The 15,516-nt window shown below is 37.1% G+C and overlaps 1 protein-coding gene across 3 annotated transcripts; it reads right to left on the bottom strand.

Annotated features, from left to right (window-relative positions):
- Positions 1-7,458: 7,458 nt before the first annotated feature.
- cmtr2 (cap methyltransferase 2) lies at positions 7,459-11,834 on the bottom strand. 3 transcript variants are annotated; one of them, XM_026267155.1, is made up of 3 exons: positions 11,753-11,834; positions 8,270-10,096; positions 7,459-8,191 (listed from the first exon to the last, which is right to left on the bottom strand). In XM_026267155.1, the coding sequence occupies exons 2-3, from the start codon at positions 10,055-10,057 to the stop codon at positions 7,829-7,831; spliced, it is 2,151 nt and encodes a 716-aa protein (XP_026122940.1). In that variant the 5' UTR covers positions 10,058-10,096; positions 11,753-11,834; the 3' UTR covers positions 7,459-7,828. The 3 variants fall into 3 exon arrangements, with proteins under 3 accessions (XP_026122940.1, XP_026122938.1, XP_026122939.1); XM_026267153.1 differs by having other exon boundaries at positions 7,459-10,096; XM_026267154.1 differs by having other exon boundaries at positions 7,459-10,096; positions 11,749-11,826.
- Positions 11,835-15,516: the final 3,682 nt, after the last annotated feature.

Genomic DNA, 15,516 nt, shown 5'->3' with positions numbered 1-15,516 from the left:
TTTTAAGCCCCTCCGTAACTGCTGAAGTCTGCAGTTCATACACTCACCAATAGGCGGCATCATGTTGCGCGTTTAAAACCAGCTTCAGAAGGCCAGTGCGTTCAGATTCGTAGCCTACTCTAGGAGCATCACAGCAGGATTATGGAAATTAATTCAAATGTTCACAAATCCTATGAGCTCGTATGCTTCTACGAGGTGAAAATAGCATCAAAGTTTCTTAAAGCATATTGGCAGTGACCAACAATGGCTGGAGTCATTTAGAAAAAGATATGGAAGGTTTTTATAGAACATTTTCAGTCAGTTCATATACATGCTACATTTGTCTCTGTACATTAAAGAGTACATGAATGTACTCTATTTAAAAATACATTGATCATTAACCACTAATAAGATAAGCTCCTTTATTTCATTAATTTAAGCTCCTATGGAATGCTGAATAGCAATAATAGTGTGCTTTGTATGAATCTATAGGGTCTGGGGGATTTTCATTTCATGTCCACCATCCCCCCTTGCTCAACATCTTAACCAATGAACACATCAGTCTATTTATAGGGGAAAAAAGAGAAAATGAGAAAGAAACAGATTTAGTTTGGGAAAGCACTAGGGTTACAAGATGACAGGAGAAACTGCAAACACAAAATGGACAGGAATGCACCATAACAAGCAATAAACAGCAATCTCAGTAAGAGATTGTGCATAAACTAAATTTAATTTCTATCAATTACCAATTAATCTCTCACACACAATCAGACTCAAGGACTGCAGATCCTGGCTGAGCTGGTGAATGGTTTATACGCAGCAAGTCTTCATGATTAACTTTGAGAAGCCTGTTTTAATCCTGTATGCAATAATTATTATTATTAGTGATGAGACACAACCTGCAGAAGGATATGCTGGCGAGCCTTGGCCTTGGAACTGCACTTATGCACTTAATGCCAGAGGCCAAATGAGAGAAGGAGCATTTAAGAGATTAAAAAGGAGCAAGTAAGAAGGTTGGCAGAGATTATGTTAAAGAAAAAATATTAACATGTTCAGGACACTGAGGTTGGTAAGATTTTTTACAAATGTTTTTGAAATGTAGCTTATGCTCACCAAACCTGTATTTGTTCGATTGAGAATACAGTAAACAATTTAAAATAAATATATACATATAAATATATACATATGTATATACATATACATTTAAAATATAATTTATTCCTGTGATTGCAAACCTAAAATTCAACAGCCATTACATTAGTTTTCAATCTTACATTTTCCTTTAGAAAATTCATTCTAATGTCATAATTTGGTGCTCAAGATTTTTTTGTTGTTGTTGTTGTTGAAAATAGTTGTGCTGCTTAATATTCTCATGGAAACCGTTATATATATATTTACAGGATTCTTAAAAAATTTTAATTGTAATTTTATTTATTTAAAATAGAAATCTTTTGCAACAATATTTTCAACGTTTTTAACGCCACTCTAATGCATCCTTGCTGAATAAAAGTATTAATTTCTTACTGATTCCATATTGACTAATATTCATAGTTCAACAGTCTCAAAATAGCATACAATGTTAATTCAGTAAATCAAGAAAAAATAAATATCTAAAAAAATATCTACAATAATAATAACAGATTAATATCTGCATCAGGTCATGAATGCAAATTATGACCAGATGCGGTTTCAACAAAATAAATAAATAATACACAAGCAGATTTCAATATCTATGGTACTATTTCCCATAATCCAACTAAGTGACAGTGATGGCTGTCCTTCTGCCACCACAAAACATGATCTGATGCAATAGATTGGCATGTCTCCAGCATTAGAGCTCAGCACAGAGAATCTCCCTAGAATCAGATGTACGATTCCATCTGACAAATGTCCCCACATATGTAGAATGTTGTTCATCTGATGTAAGGGATAATAATGTTTTTAGGCTATACAGTATTTTGGCTAGAACGCATGCGGAACACACATATGTGCTTGATCCTCTTCCAAGTCTAGATTAAGCTGTGCCACGTCTGCCATATTCATGTGATCTGTGATGAGCATGATGTCACAAACATTAACGGTGCATAAGTGACCATCAAAATTGTCACACTCAGCAAACTAAGTCACGCACAGGGAAACCACACTCATATATGCATGCATGAGTGTATCATCTCACATCACTTCAACTGAACACTATGAAAAATAAAAGGTTCCAAAAAGGTTTTAAGAACCTGAAGCATTTTAGAAAACCATTTATATACTGGGGCTTCAAAGAACCTATGGCCTACTTTTGTTAATGGAAGATATTAACAACCAACATGCTGATCAGTCCTAACTTCAAGCCATTGTTTCCAGATAAAATACAAGTCTTCTATCCATAACATTGCTTTCTCCAGTGAAAAAGTTGTCTGAATGAGGAATGCAATATGCACAGATCAAGTACTGTTTACAAGCGAAAAAAGTCCAAAACAGTTCCAAAGAGAGATACACAAGAGTTTTTCACTTTATAAGACAATGGGTATATTTGAGACATGTGGATTATTTGTGAATTTGATATTTTTATGAGCTGTTTGATACTCACGTTCTGACGGCACCCGTTCCCTGCATAGGATCCACTGATGAGTAAATGATGTGATGCTAAATTTCTCCAAATCTGTTCCAATGAGGAAACAACCTCATTTACATCTCATCTAGGGTGAGTACATTTTAAGCAAATGTATTTATTGGGTGACCAATGTCTTAAAATAAAGGAAAAAACCATTGAAGCACCTGCTTTTAATTGCATAGATAATACATTTGATTAATAAGGCAGAAAAGAGAGATTAAATGGATAGTCCTAAAAATGACATGTTTGTCTTTATTTTCTCACCCTCGTGTTGTTTCAAACTTGTACATTTCTTTCTTTTGCCGAACACAAAATAAGATTTAGGCAACCAAACAATTGGTAGCTGTTGCTTACTCTGTTTATTTGTTTTTCTGGAAGTAAATGGCCACCAGCAACTATTTGGTTACCAACATTCTTCAAAATAGCTTCTTTAGTGTTTAACAGAAGAAAGAAACTCATACAGTTTTTGGAACAGCTTGAGGGTTAGTAAACAATGACAGAATCTTCATTTTTGGGTGAACTATCCCTATAAAGAGTTCATAAGAAACACAATTTATATCTCTGAGTTTAAATAACAAAGCTTAAAAAGGTTCAATTTAGTCAGTCTTCTGAAAGAGTTATGTGTGCTGCTGACTAAACAAAAACTGCCACTCAGACTACTCAGGCTGAAGTCCTAACAGTAATGGATGCTTCCTCACACACACACAAAGCAGTGGAACTTTCCAAATTACAGCTGGCCAGTTTTTCTGAGGAACAGGAGCATGCGCACACACTTTTACATACACAGCGGTAGAGAGGGTGCATATATTTATATTGTCTGGAATATGTTCATGTGAAAAGAAATGTACTGAACGCATATAATGACACAAGCGAACAAGCCTGATTTTACCTTTCAACAAAAGCAGCTCTGCAAACATAACCTGCGTCTAATAAGAAATGTTGGATGAATTATTGAAACGCTCCACAAAATAAAACACTTTATTTAATGAATCAGTGTCTTGGCATGCATTCTAGCTAACTCAGTGCTGAGGCCACAGAGTTATGGAGGTTGCACCTGACAGATTAAAAGAGAGTAACGTTAGAAAGAGGCCTTAACAGCAGTGGATTAAATACTGAATGTGTGGCGTATGTCAAGATTTCAGTGAGAGATATTATAGTGAATCATCTCAAATGTTGTGCATTTGTGCTATTAGTGATGTAATGTTTATACATCTTTTAATGTGTGCCGTTTAACTTTATGCAGTATATTCATCTATTACTGAGTTATTTTAGGAAAATATGCATTCATAGAAACAGTTAAGCCGACAGTCCTCGACGGACATGCTGTAATGAGGCTGAGGGAGGAACATCCTTGGAAATCCTCTACTCAAACTGTGGTCCCACGTTGATAGTTTATAAACCACTAGAGGCCTGCACAGTAGGTGGCTGTTGCAATTCTGTGTAGTGTGCAAAATTTACTCCAGTATGTGTTTTGTATTCATCAAGGCTTACTACATCAAAATGCTAATGCAGCCCATACATGTTAACAAGGGTGCTTAGAGCTTCAGGCAGTCTCCCATCCTGGTCTGTTTGCCTGTTTTAGAGATGTTTAAGCATTTTTCCTTTGGCCAGGCTGATAGACCAGCACAAACCATCAGTCTAAGCCTCTGACATCCAGCAAATTGTTATTTTGTAATTTGTTATTGTTATTTTTCTAACAATATTGAGTAGGTTTTTAAAAATGTGAAAGTGAAGTGAGGCGTCCAATACTCGGAATTTGGGCTCTGCATTTAACCCATCCAAGTGCACACACACATCAGTGAACACACCCGGAGCAGTGGGCAGCCAATACCAAGGTGTCTTGCTCAAGGGTCTCACCTCAGTCGTGGTATTGAAGGTGGAGAGAGCGCTGGTTATTCACTCCCCCACCTACAGTTCTTTCCAGACCTGAGACTTGAACCCGCGACCTTCAGGTTACAAGTCTTGCAATCGTTATGCAAAAAATATTTGACTGTAGAATTCTACAATTTACCAATCAAGAGTCATTCCACGATGTAGACCAGTTGCAAAATAATTGGTATCATAAGTTGCACTGACACATAAATTAATGTTAAGATTCTTTCTTAACTGTGAAGATTCTAAAAAGACTTTTCAAGATTTCATTTTTTCACCTGCTCTCTTTCACTTTTTGTTTTGTGTGTGGATTGGTGCACTGGTTTAGATGTAAACTGGATGAAACAGCTGAATGTATATACTGTTGGACGAGAGCAGCGTTGGGAGATAAGTGGAAATCCACAGATCAGATGCAGATGCGAGTACAGAATTCTCACTCTTGCTGTGCAGAAATCCATCCACACAAAAATAATTACAGTTCATAAGAACAGAGTTCCTCAAATCCAACAAATGAGAAGACAACATAATCTCAGTGTGGGCATGATAAGAGAACATCAACTGAAGCATTTGTCAGATATGTGCAAACATTTACCTTCATGAGACTAAGACAGTGCCTCTTCAAGTAGAGTATGTGTAGACATTTCCATAAACACATTTCTGGTCTGAAAAAATGGCCATAGGCTGTTCTCTGTCTTTTGTTGGATCACTCAGTTGGAATCACATCTGCCAACATAAAAAAAATTATAATTCAGATAACTCGTAGCCTTTGGCTCAGACTTAACTATTATTTGTCAAAACCTCTTTTTGCTTAGAGTGAACACTGAAATAGTCACATTATTTATTAATGAAAAGGAGCAAATGCATACCAAACAAAACTTTGTTGGCCAGATTAATAATCACCCTTGATAAATATGATCAAAGGCGGCTGTGAAAATTAATCTGCATTGTTAATCCTTTTGATCTTTTATTATAAAAAAAATGACAAAAACATAAACTTTCATTGGACAATAAGAATTTTAAATGGGGGGAAATATCGTTATTATATAAATGTTTTTCTCAAAAACACGTTGGACACAATTATTGGCACCCCTAAAAATGATTATGAGTAAAATATCTCTTTAAGTATATTCCCATTTATATTTACAATTTTGAGCACTCCAGGGTGATTATGAACATGGAATTATCCAGCCATGGATAAAAGAAATATAAATAGGATGGAAAACAAAGCCAAAAATCCCTTAATCATCCATCACAATGAGAAAAAACATAGTATATATTTCTGATGTGCAGCAAAAGATAATTGAGCTTCACAAATTAGTAAATTAGTGAAGTGGATTTAAAAAAAAAGAGTTAGAACAGTGAAAATTCCCATTTCCACCATCAGGGCAATAATTAAGGGGTTCCAATCAAAATAAAATGTTACGAAACTGCCTGGAAGAGGATGTCTGTCTATATCATCCTAATGCACGGTGAGGAGTGGCCGAAGACTTCACGGATCACAGCCGGGGAATTGCAGAAAATAGTTGAGTCTCGGGGGTCAGAAAACCTTTAAAGAAAAAAAAAATGTCAAACAGCACTTACATCAGCACATGTTGTTTGGGAGGGTTTTAAGAAAATTCTCCTAGCTCATCCAAAAACAATCCCCAGCATATTCAGTGATCAGACACGACTGGAACTTCAAATGGGACTGGCTTCTATGGTCAGATGAAACTAAAAATTTGCTTTTTAGCAGCAAACACTCAAGATGGGTTTGGAGAACACAGAGATAAAAGTATCCCGTGTACAATGAAATATACTGCTGTATTTTTGATGTTGTGGGCCTATATTTCTGCTGGAGGTCCTGGACGTCTTGTTTAGATACATGGCATCATGGATTCTATTAAATACCAAACAGATAAAAATCAAAATCAAAAAGGAACCGACTCTGTTGAACATTTTATAATGGGCCCAAACACAAACCTTAAAAACAACAAAAATGGGTCACTGGGCACAAAAACAAGCTTTTGCTATGGACATTCCAGTCATCTGACCTGAAGCCTATAGAAAGTGAGTGGGGTGAACTGAAGAGGAGAAGCTAGGAATCTGAAGGATCTGGAGAGATTCTGGATGAAGGAATGGTCTCTGATCTCGTCAGGTGTTCTCTAACCTCATCAGGCATTATAGAAGAAAACTCAGAGCTGTTAAACTGGCAAATGGAAGTTGGAATGTGGCCAATGTGTTTTAGAGAAAAACATTTATTTTATAACGATATTTCCCCCAATTTTAAATTCTTATTATCCAATGAAAGGTTAGGTTTTTGTGAATTGTTTAAATAAAAGATCAGAAGGATTAACAAAGCAGAGACATTTTCACAGCCTTCTTTGATCATATTTACCAAGGGTGCTGACATTTTTGGCCATGACATTGATTTTCTCTCTCTCTCTCTCTCTCTCTCTCTCTATATATATATATATAATTCCCCCCCCCCCCACTTGCCTACTGTGTTTAACCATGATTGTGATTATTTTTTAATTCATTTTTATGTACTTCCAACTTCAATCTATCAATCAATAACAATAAAAATCTCTTGATAATGGTCCCAAATTTTAAAATAAAATTGACATTTTGATCTTTTGGGGTCACTAGCCCCACTGCAAATGAAAGCTTTCCAGAATCAGAATTAAAATCAGTTTTTGCATTACATTGCATTACATTACATTGCATTTGCATACAGATTTCAGCCATAAAGTAACTTCCATTAATTAATTAATTAATTAATTAATACACACTTTTTTTGGAATTGGAAAACAATGCTATACAATACAAAATATTAATAACTGGTTTTATGTTATTTTGAACAAAGTCATAATAAATACAACTGCACAGTTGTCAAATGTATATATGATACTCCACCATATATTACTAGACATTATGTGCATATAGTACTATTATACCTAAAACTCTGATAACAGTTTCTGTTATTTCTGGTAACAACAACTGGATATTTTCATAAAAACACTCAAAATATGCATTAAAGAAAACATTTTAATAAATGAGCCATGACAGACAAATGGATCAAGGCAACACATATCATTTCTAGTATTTTGAAACATAAATACTAAAATAAACATTTTGAACTGCACATTCTGTTACATAAATATACCTAAAAAAAAAATATACCTTAGTCATATGCAGCACATTCAAGATTAAAGAAAGGTATTCTCCCCAGTATAAATATATAAAACAAAATAATTCTGTGTACCAGTATATCCACTGTGGCACTGGCACAAGCTGAGGCTACAGATTCAATTGAAGTAAACTGAGGCATTATTATACTCAAATGTAGTCCAACTAAAAGGTTATTTTAGGGAATACAAGCATACAGAATTTGGTCTATTCAACCTGCATCAGCATGTGTAGCTGCTGTCGGACAACAGCAGTATTGAAGGAAGACAGGAAGCGAGGTAATTCCCCCCTGAGAAGTTCTTCTAAAGGTACAAACTGCAGAATCTGCCTGCCCAGCTCAAGCTTAACTTTTTTCATCTTCTCCAAAACGTCCCGGAGAAAGTCCAGCAGCCAGGGTAGTGCTGATGGTGGAGAGAAACCTACACACACAAGAGCAGCAGGAGGCCAACCAGACAAGCAGTGGAATGTGATGTAACGGAAGCACAGGTGGAGTGTGAAAACCAGGCCGGAGGTGAAGCGTGTTAAGACAGAACATAAGGGAATCACCAGGGCCGATCCCTGATGCTGTTTCTGCAGAGCAAAAAGCACAGTGTTCAGAAGCTCAAATTGATAGTCTGGTTGTCCGTCGTGCAATGTGGAATCCTGTACCTCACAACGGGATAGTCCTTGCAAAAACTCTGGCTGCAGTTTAACACCTACAAGTGTGCCGTCACACCAAGACTGGCTTCCCAGCACCAAACAAGATGTCACATCAGGATGGCTGCAAATCTCAGATAAGATGCCTACAGGGGAGTCAATGCTGCAGGAGCTGCATACTGGCAAAGCTCTGTCAGAATGATTTGCCGCTTTGACCCTCAGGTTCTCCTCCAGAGCTTCATTCAGGAAGTCTAGCATTTCTTGGTCACAGAAGGTGGAACTGCAGACTTTCGGCAGGACAGCTCCCTCAAGGGCAAACCAGGCTCCCAAATCGCACTCATCCAGTCGGCCACTAAGTACATTCTCACACCCTTCTGTCCCTGCACAGTGCCTCTCTATGAACGGCCCATAATTTCCTTGGGCAAGGCGCTGCTTCCATCCCTGAAGTTCCATTTCCTTGCGCTGATTGAAAGAGCCCATCTGCTTCCTTTCACAGAGTTTTGCCCATCTGGCCACACCACCACGGCAAACCCAGCTTTTCCGAGGGAGGTAGTGAACATTAAAACGTTTTGTATAAAACTCTGCAGCATATTCCCTGAGCTGCTCCAATCGCCTGCGCTGTTCTACACTCATGCATTTAAAAAGCTTGAGGTTCTCCTGTATTGTGTTAACTTGCAATGCATGGAAAAAAGTGCATATCTCTTCATGCTGACTTAGAAACGAGTCTGGAATGCAGTGGCGGGGAAAGAGCGCCGCTGTGGATGCCAGGTCTGGTCCGTAATTACGGATTAACTTTGAGAGCAATGGCCGAATTTCTTCTTTGGCCTGATAGTCCAAGCACACTATATACAGTTCTGAATTTCCAGACTTGCTGGTGCCTGGCTTGAAGACGTTCACGGAACGGAAACAGCATGCGAGGAGATACAGCAGACAGACAGATGAGTGTTCAAACAGTGTGAACATCTTCAGGACGAATGAGCCTCCGGTTCCTAACAGCAGAAGCGCACAAACGGCTTCGCAGTATTGAAGCGGGGCAACTAATCTCTCCTGTTCCCCTGGGTCCCCCTGACAGTCAAAGCTTCCATCTGCTGTAACCAAATCAACACTGTGCATGCTGCTCACAAATCTCGGCAGTTCCAGCAGATGCTTCTGAAGCATTATGTCACCCGTGTTGTCAGAACCAAAGAACCACCAAGGCAGAGTGTGTGTGATGAGTCTGTCATCTGTGATAGTACAACCACGTCCGTTGGCTTCATAGTATGGATTTAGAGTGTTTGCTATCCAGCTCCAGTCACAATGAAGGCCACTTGTCTTGAGGAAGTGATTTAGAGCTGATATGAAGGCACCAGGGGCTTCACATAGGTGTATGGAGTTCATCTCGCCAGTCTTCAACGCATTCTCAGGCAGAAGTTTAAAAGTCCCTAGGATCTCATAGAACTTGGCCCAAGCCTGGGTGCACAGCTCTGCATTGGTTGTAGAGCGAAGGTGGGCTGTAACACTACCTGCTCGGTTGGTGAAACAAGTATGCTGGTGCCATATTGAGAGGTCTTTATCGCTGAGTTGATTCTTCACTTCATTTAGTGATTGTTTCAGAGCTTGCAAACGTGGGTGACTCACATGAGGATCACAGAGCACCACACTTGGGTCAGGCAACGTCCATTCTTTTCCAGCAGGGGGGACATAACTTCTGACCTTGTTGAAGAGCTGGTGAATCTCCACACGCATTTCCTCGTTACATGTTTCAAAGGCATATGATTTTTCTGGTACCGTTCTTTTTCTCACTCCACGACCCTGGTTCATCCTCCAAAACTATGTTTGGCGACAACAAACATTCAAAAACTGTAAAAAACAAAACAAAAACAAGGACGGTCAATAAAGATTTTCATAAGCACTTTAACATGGCAGAATGAAGAGTTTAAAGTGAAAGTTATTTCATCATTTACTCACTCCTTACTCTCATGTGGTTCCAAACATGTATGACGAATGGAGACAATTTTGGTTACCACTGACTTCCATTGTATTGGTGTGTGTGTGTGGGGGGCATTATGCAAAATGTCCTTTTCTATTTATTACAGAATGTCAGTCATACATGGTTGGAATGGCATGAATTCGAGTCAGTAATGATTTGGGGATAATTTCTTGGATTAATTATCCCTTTAACTTTAACACTAGTAAGCATTGAAATGTTTCTAGTGAGTTCTTATTAACAAACCTAAGCTATATTTTCTTTAACATGACAGTGATGCTCAGTAAGTCTCATAAAAGCTATTCTGCATGCATGCTCACATTACTTATGTATAAAGTGCACGTGCCACTGCAAAACCCACAGGCAAAGGGTCAAACAGCACATTATCTGTCCGATACGGTCCGTCACAATTACTTGGGATGCCCTGATAATTATGTATTCCACGATATATCTAGAATAATGTATTATGGCAATTTATGCGATGTGGGGTTACAATTTATGTCAAACTGAAAAGCTTAGGTCCTGTAACTAGTCAACTGTCATCATTTTAAAACAATTTTTACCTTCACTGGTTAATTTTTAATGTGATAGAAATGGATTCTAACATTAAACAGAAGTACACTTATATAATGTGGTCTCTAAATTAAAGGGTTAGTGCACCCAAAAATTTCATTTCAAACCCGTAAAACCTCAGTTCATACATACATACATACGAAAATGTATGTCCGTAAATAAATTTTCAATGGAGGGACAGAGAGCTCTTGGACTAAATCTAAAATTATCTTAAACTGTGTTCCAAAGATTGGAATGACATGAGGGTGAGTCAATGACATAATTTTCATTTTTAGGTGAACTAACCCTTTAATATTAGCCACAAAAGCTACATGCACAACAACCACAAATAATTGGCAAAAAGCGGTTTAAGTTGGAGTATATCCTGTCACACCGTTGTACATGACATTCAATTAACGTTACTCAAGGAAGGTGACAACTAATGTTTTGTTTACTTGCAATGATGCAGTTCCCTGCGTTCAGAGAAGCTTGTGATTTGCTCTGTGTTTTTACAGACCACCAAACGCATGACACATTAAACAATCCATTAGACAAACAACTGCGGGAAAACCCCAGTGTGTTTCAACATTTCTGAGGAGTACGCTTGTTTTTGTCGTTGATTGGTTGAACTAATAACGGTTGGCTAGCAAAACAAGCTAAAGTGGCTATGTATCTTAGAAATGAAAATAAAAGCATCGCTAAAAAAATATAAACTTTGATTCATGATTCTTATTTTGATATTATATTAAACGGATGCATTTCTTCACATCAACCGAGTATCCGAAAGTGTTGGCAGATGAACACTATTATAATGGCTAGTTTGGGGAAGATTTAAAGAAAAATACGATGTGTCGATTACAGCCTGATGATAAATTGACCTGGATCACTAAAAAAACATCTTATAGTATTATTTTGAGTTAAAGTTTATCATCGTTGTCAAGCTACTAACAGAATGAGATCTGCCTGTGCTTACCAACCTCTGCACGGTTTCTGGCTTCCTCGCGCATGACTTGTGCCTTGTGCTGCAGCGCGACGCTCGTTCAAGCTCGACTGTGACAGGAGGGGGAGTGACTTTGTAGTTTTGTTAATATGAATTCTAAATTGAGATGTTGCAATTAAATTGTTAATTTTTTTCTATGTCTATAGTGAGAAAAATAAATAAAAATAAAAATAAAAATAATAATTAAATAAATAACATAGTTGACTGATCTCATCTATTGGTTTTCTAATGCATACTAATTTACTGTCTTACCCCACTTTTACAAATCTTAAAAGCACACAAACACACACACGCACACACATTTCTGGGGACATCCCATAGGCATAATGGTTTTTATACCATACAAACTGATTTTTTTTTCTATCACCTTACCCTAACCCTAAACCTACCACTCACAATTTTTTTTCTCGCATTTTAAGGTGTTCAACAAACTTAATTCTGTATATGATATAGGCCTATAGCTTGTTTCTTCATTGGTACAAAAAATTTCTCCACACGGTCAAACTTTATACCATCATTGTGGGGACATTTGGTCCCCTTAATGAAGGGAATACCAGGACCACACACACTGTACTGAAAGCAAAATTCCTATCTCCATATAGCCACAATCTTATGAAGACAACCAGACAAATAGGCTCTTTAACTGTGTTTATTTTGTATCCTGTGAGTACTTGATTTTTTTTATAATATCTGTTATGTTGTTGTAGTTAATGAATTTTTTATGCATATAGACTGATTTGGTTTGTCCTTTATCTTAACATATTCTAATAATCATATCCATAAATAACATGCTGTTATATACAAAAGTTTGGGGTCAGTACCATTTTTTAAACACATTAATGAGATAGTTCACCCACAAAATTAAACTGTCATAATTTTCTCGTGGTTGTTTCAAACCTGTATGAATTTCTTTCTCCTGCTGAACACAAAAGAAGATATTTTGAAGAACGTGTAACCAATCTGTATTTTTCCCATACTGTGGAAGTACTGTTGAATATTATTATTATTATTATTATTATATACCTTAAACCTTACTGACCTTAAACTTTTAAACAGATATGTGTATATATTTGATATATGTTTAGATATAAGCATATAGGTATGCTTTATGAGTACAATTTGTTATTGCATTAAATAGTGTGTATATCTGTGTTTTGTGCCATCGAACAACAAACCCCTCTCACATATAAAACAGATTGCACTATTTGTTAAGCAACATCCACTGTCCTTTTCTTTGATTTATAAAACAGCATGCCACACAACAAATTGAGTTTTAACCAATGAAATGTATTGAATTCAAATCATGTCACCCATAGAAAATGGGGGGAAAATATTGCCAGTAAGCGATAGGAATGTGTGTGAGCAGAGATAAGAGCGATGCAGAGAAATTTCCCAAGGCTCAGCATATTAGAAGTATGTGGCCATATAACTGCCTGTGCAAGTGTGAATTTAAGGCACAGTAATTTGCCAGGGTCAGATCATTACTATGGAGATGATAAACTGCTCACATGTATGGAGAGGTTTATTGCCATGGTGACAGGCAGATTCTGACCCCATTGCTTACAGTAAATGCCCAAGAAACAGAAAAAGGTTCACTGGAGAAATTCAGACCTATGTTTAAGGTGACAATGAAAGTAAAGAGAATGAAAAGAAAGAGTGATGGTACACCAAAACATTTTATAGAAATATAGACAAATAGATATTGTTCCTATGCCAACTAATTATGATACATCAGTGTCAAAATGAGCAGCATTTAGATGACCGAATACAGCTGAGCTGATGTGTGGGTGCTGTCATGCATATAAGTACACTACATGTGTGCTCAAGTGTATTAATCGACATGAGGGCGCTTGCGCTTGTGCTTGCATGTGCGTTCAGCTGGCTCATATGACTGTTCATTCATGTGTATGAGAGATGCATTAAAGTGGGCACGCTTATGTTGGTTAGAATGCAGAATGCTAAGAGACTGATAAACACAAGCAGGGTAATGAGAGAACATGTTATGGTTCTTAATTGTAATGTCTTATTGTTGTAATTGGAAATTGCTGGCTTCATCCGCACAAAGAAAGAGAGCCATGAGCTATCACCACAGTGCCTTTGAGGAAGGCATTTGACCCCAGGTTGCTCCAGGGGGATTTTCCCTGTAATAAATATACTGAAAGTCACTCTGGATTAAAGTGCCTGGTAAATTACTGCTTACGTACTTATAGGGGTCTATACCTTGTTCTCTTTAACACGTTGAGTCACGATGAGAGACTGTTAATGTGGTGATCAGTGTTATGTTCTAGTACATGTACAGATTTGTACCCTGCATGTTCTGTAGGACTGTACCACTGCTAAAATAATGGGAGAGCATGTGAGAAAAGGTTTTTGCTGAAAACTGCAGCACCTCATACTGTCAGTGTCAGAAAGGTTGCTCCCTGTTGGCTGTGCTTTATAGGGTCTGACCTGAAATGTTAATTATAATGTCATGTTTTTGGCTTTGTATTTTCCCCCTTTTAAAACCAGTCTGAAAAAAATTAATAAATACATTTGAAGCATAAAGCCTGAAATTTGAAATCCGATAATCTTTGTTGTACTTTTGTACAATTTCGAAAATGACATTTTACTGCACTTTCTCTCTCTCTCTCTCTCTCTCTCTCTCTCTGTCTCTCTCTCTCTTTCTCTCTCTATATATATGTATATATTGCATGTATTAATCTTAAATAAAAAACTTTTTGAATGTTCTGTGAATTGTACAGTACATCACTATAGATTGCATATTTTTAGTTTAATATTAGGATTTTTATGACTCTTCAGTCACACTCCTCAGATAATTGGCTGATCAAGCGTAGTGTGTGAGTGTGTGTTACTATACATACTCTCTCCACACTCGTGTGTTTGACAGGTAATTGATTTAGACATGCTTTTGCAGTCTCTGATCATTTGGTTTCCAGCTTAATAGCTTAATGCAGATGTCTTAACAACATGACAAATTGGACATCACTGGACTCATGTCATTCACATAGTTGAATGGATAAGGAAATAGCTGCTCATCAATGTGGAAATGATTAGTAAAGAAAGGTAAGTGTTCATCCTGAAGCTTTGATAACAAGCTTGCTGCTTTACTAAATAGTGCAAATACAGCTTGAAACCACAGCATGTCCCACTTCTACAACACATGAAACAACAGCTCCTCCAAGTGGCCTTTTCTACTCCTCTCTCTACTGCTTGTCTAAGGTTTAACAGACTTTTTGGTAAAAATTGTTTACATGTTCTTGATGTCACGTTTGCATTTTTTTTTAGGGCTCCGGTTTATCAGGTTAGGCTACACTTTATATTGTAATTACTGTCTATTTAAGTTGAATGTATATTAATTTAAAATATACAAGCTATCTTATTCATGTTTTTCCTACAGCTTACATTATTGCATTTGCTGGACTAGTTTTGGGTTTTCCCAGTAGTTAAAAAGAGAAAACAAATCTCCGTTTTTTGTTTTTACAAAATACATAAATACATCGATTTAACAAAAAAAGTTATTTCATATAACAGAGCTGAAATAATAATGGGATAGTAACGTAATGAGAGTTGCTTGTTTATTTCAATTGTCTTTTGGGCTGATGTCTGTAAAAATCTCACGAATGGGTAACATTTCAGTTAACTGTAAATTACAGCCGTTGTAGTTTGAAAGTTATGACACAAGAGTTGATAACGGCCTGAATTTTCCCAGACAGTCAATGGACAATGCAGCGGTGGATAAAA

This window comes from Carassius auratus, chromosome 7, assembly GCF_003368295.1.
Source record: "Carassius auratus strain Wakin chromosome 7, ASM336829v1, whole genome shotgun sequence".
NCBI classification, from domain to species: Eukaryota; Metazoa; Chordata; class Actinopteri; order Cypriniformes; family Cyprinidae; genus Carassius; species Carassius auratus.
The sequence above is the reverse complement of the archived record's forward strand: the minus strand, read 5'-3'. Positions and strand labels throughout refer to the sequence as shown.

Bases quoted from the DNA above. Each gene is read 5' to 3' on its own strand.
- cmtr2 (XM_026267153.1), bottom strand. From the start codon at position 10,057: ATGAACCAGGGTCGTGGAGTGAGAAAAAGAACGGTACCAGAAAAATCA.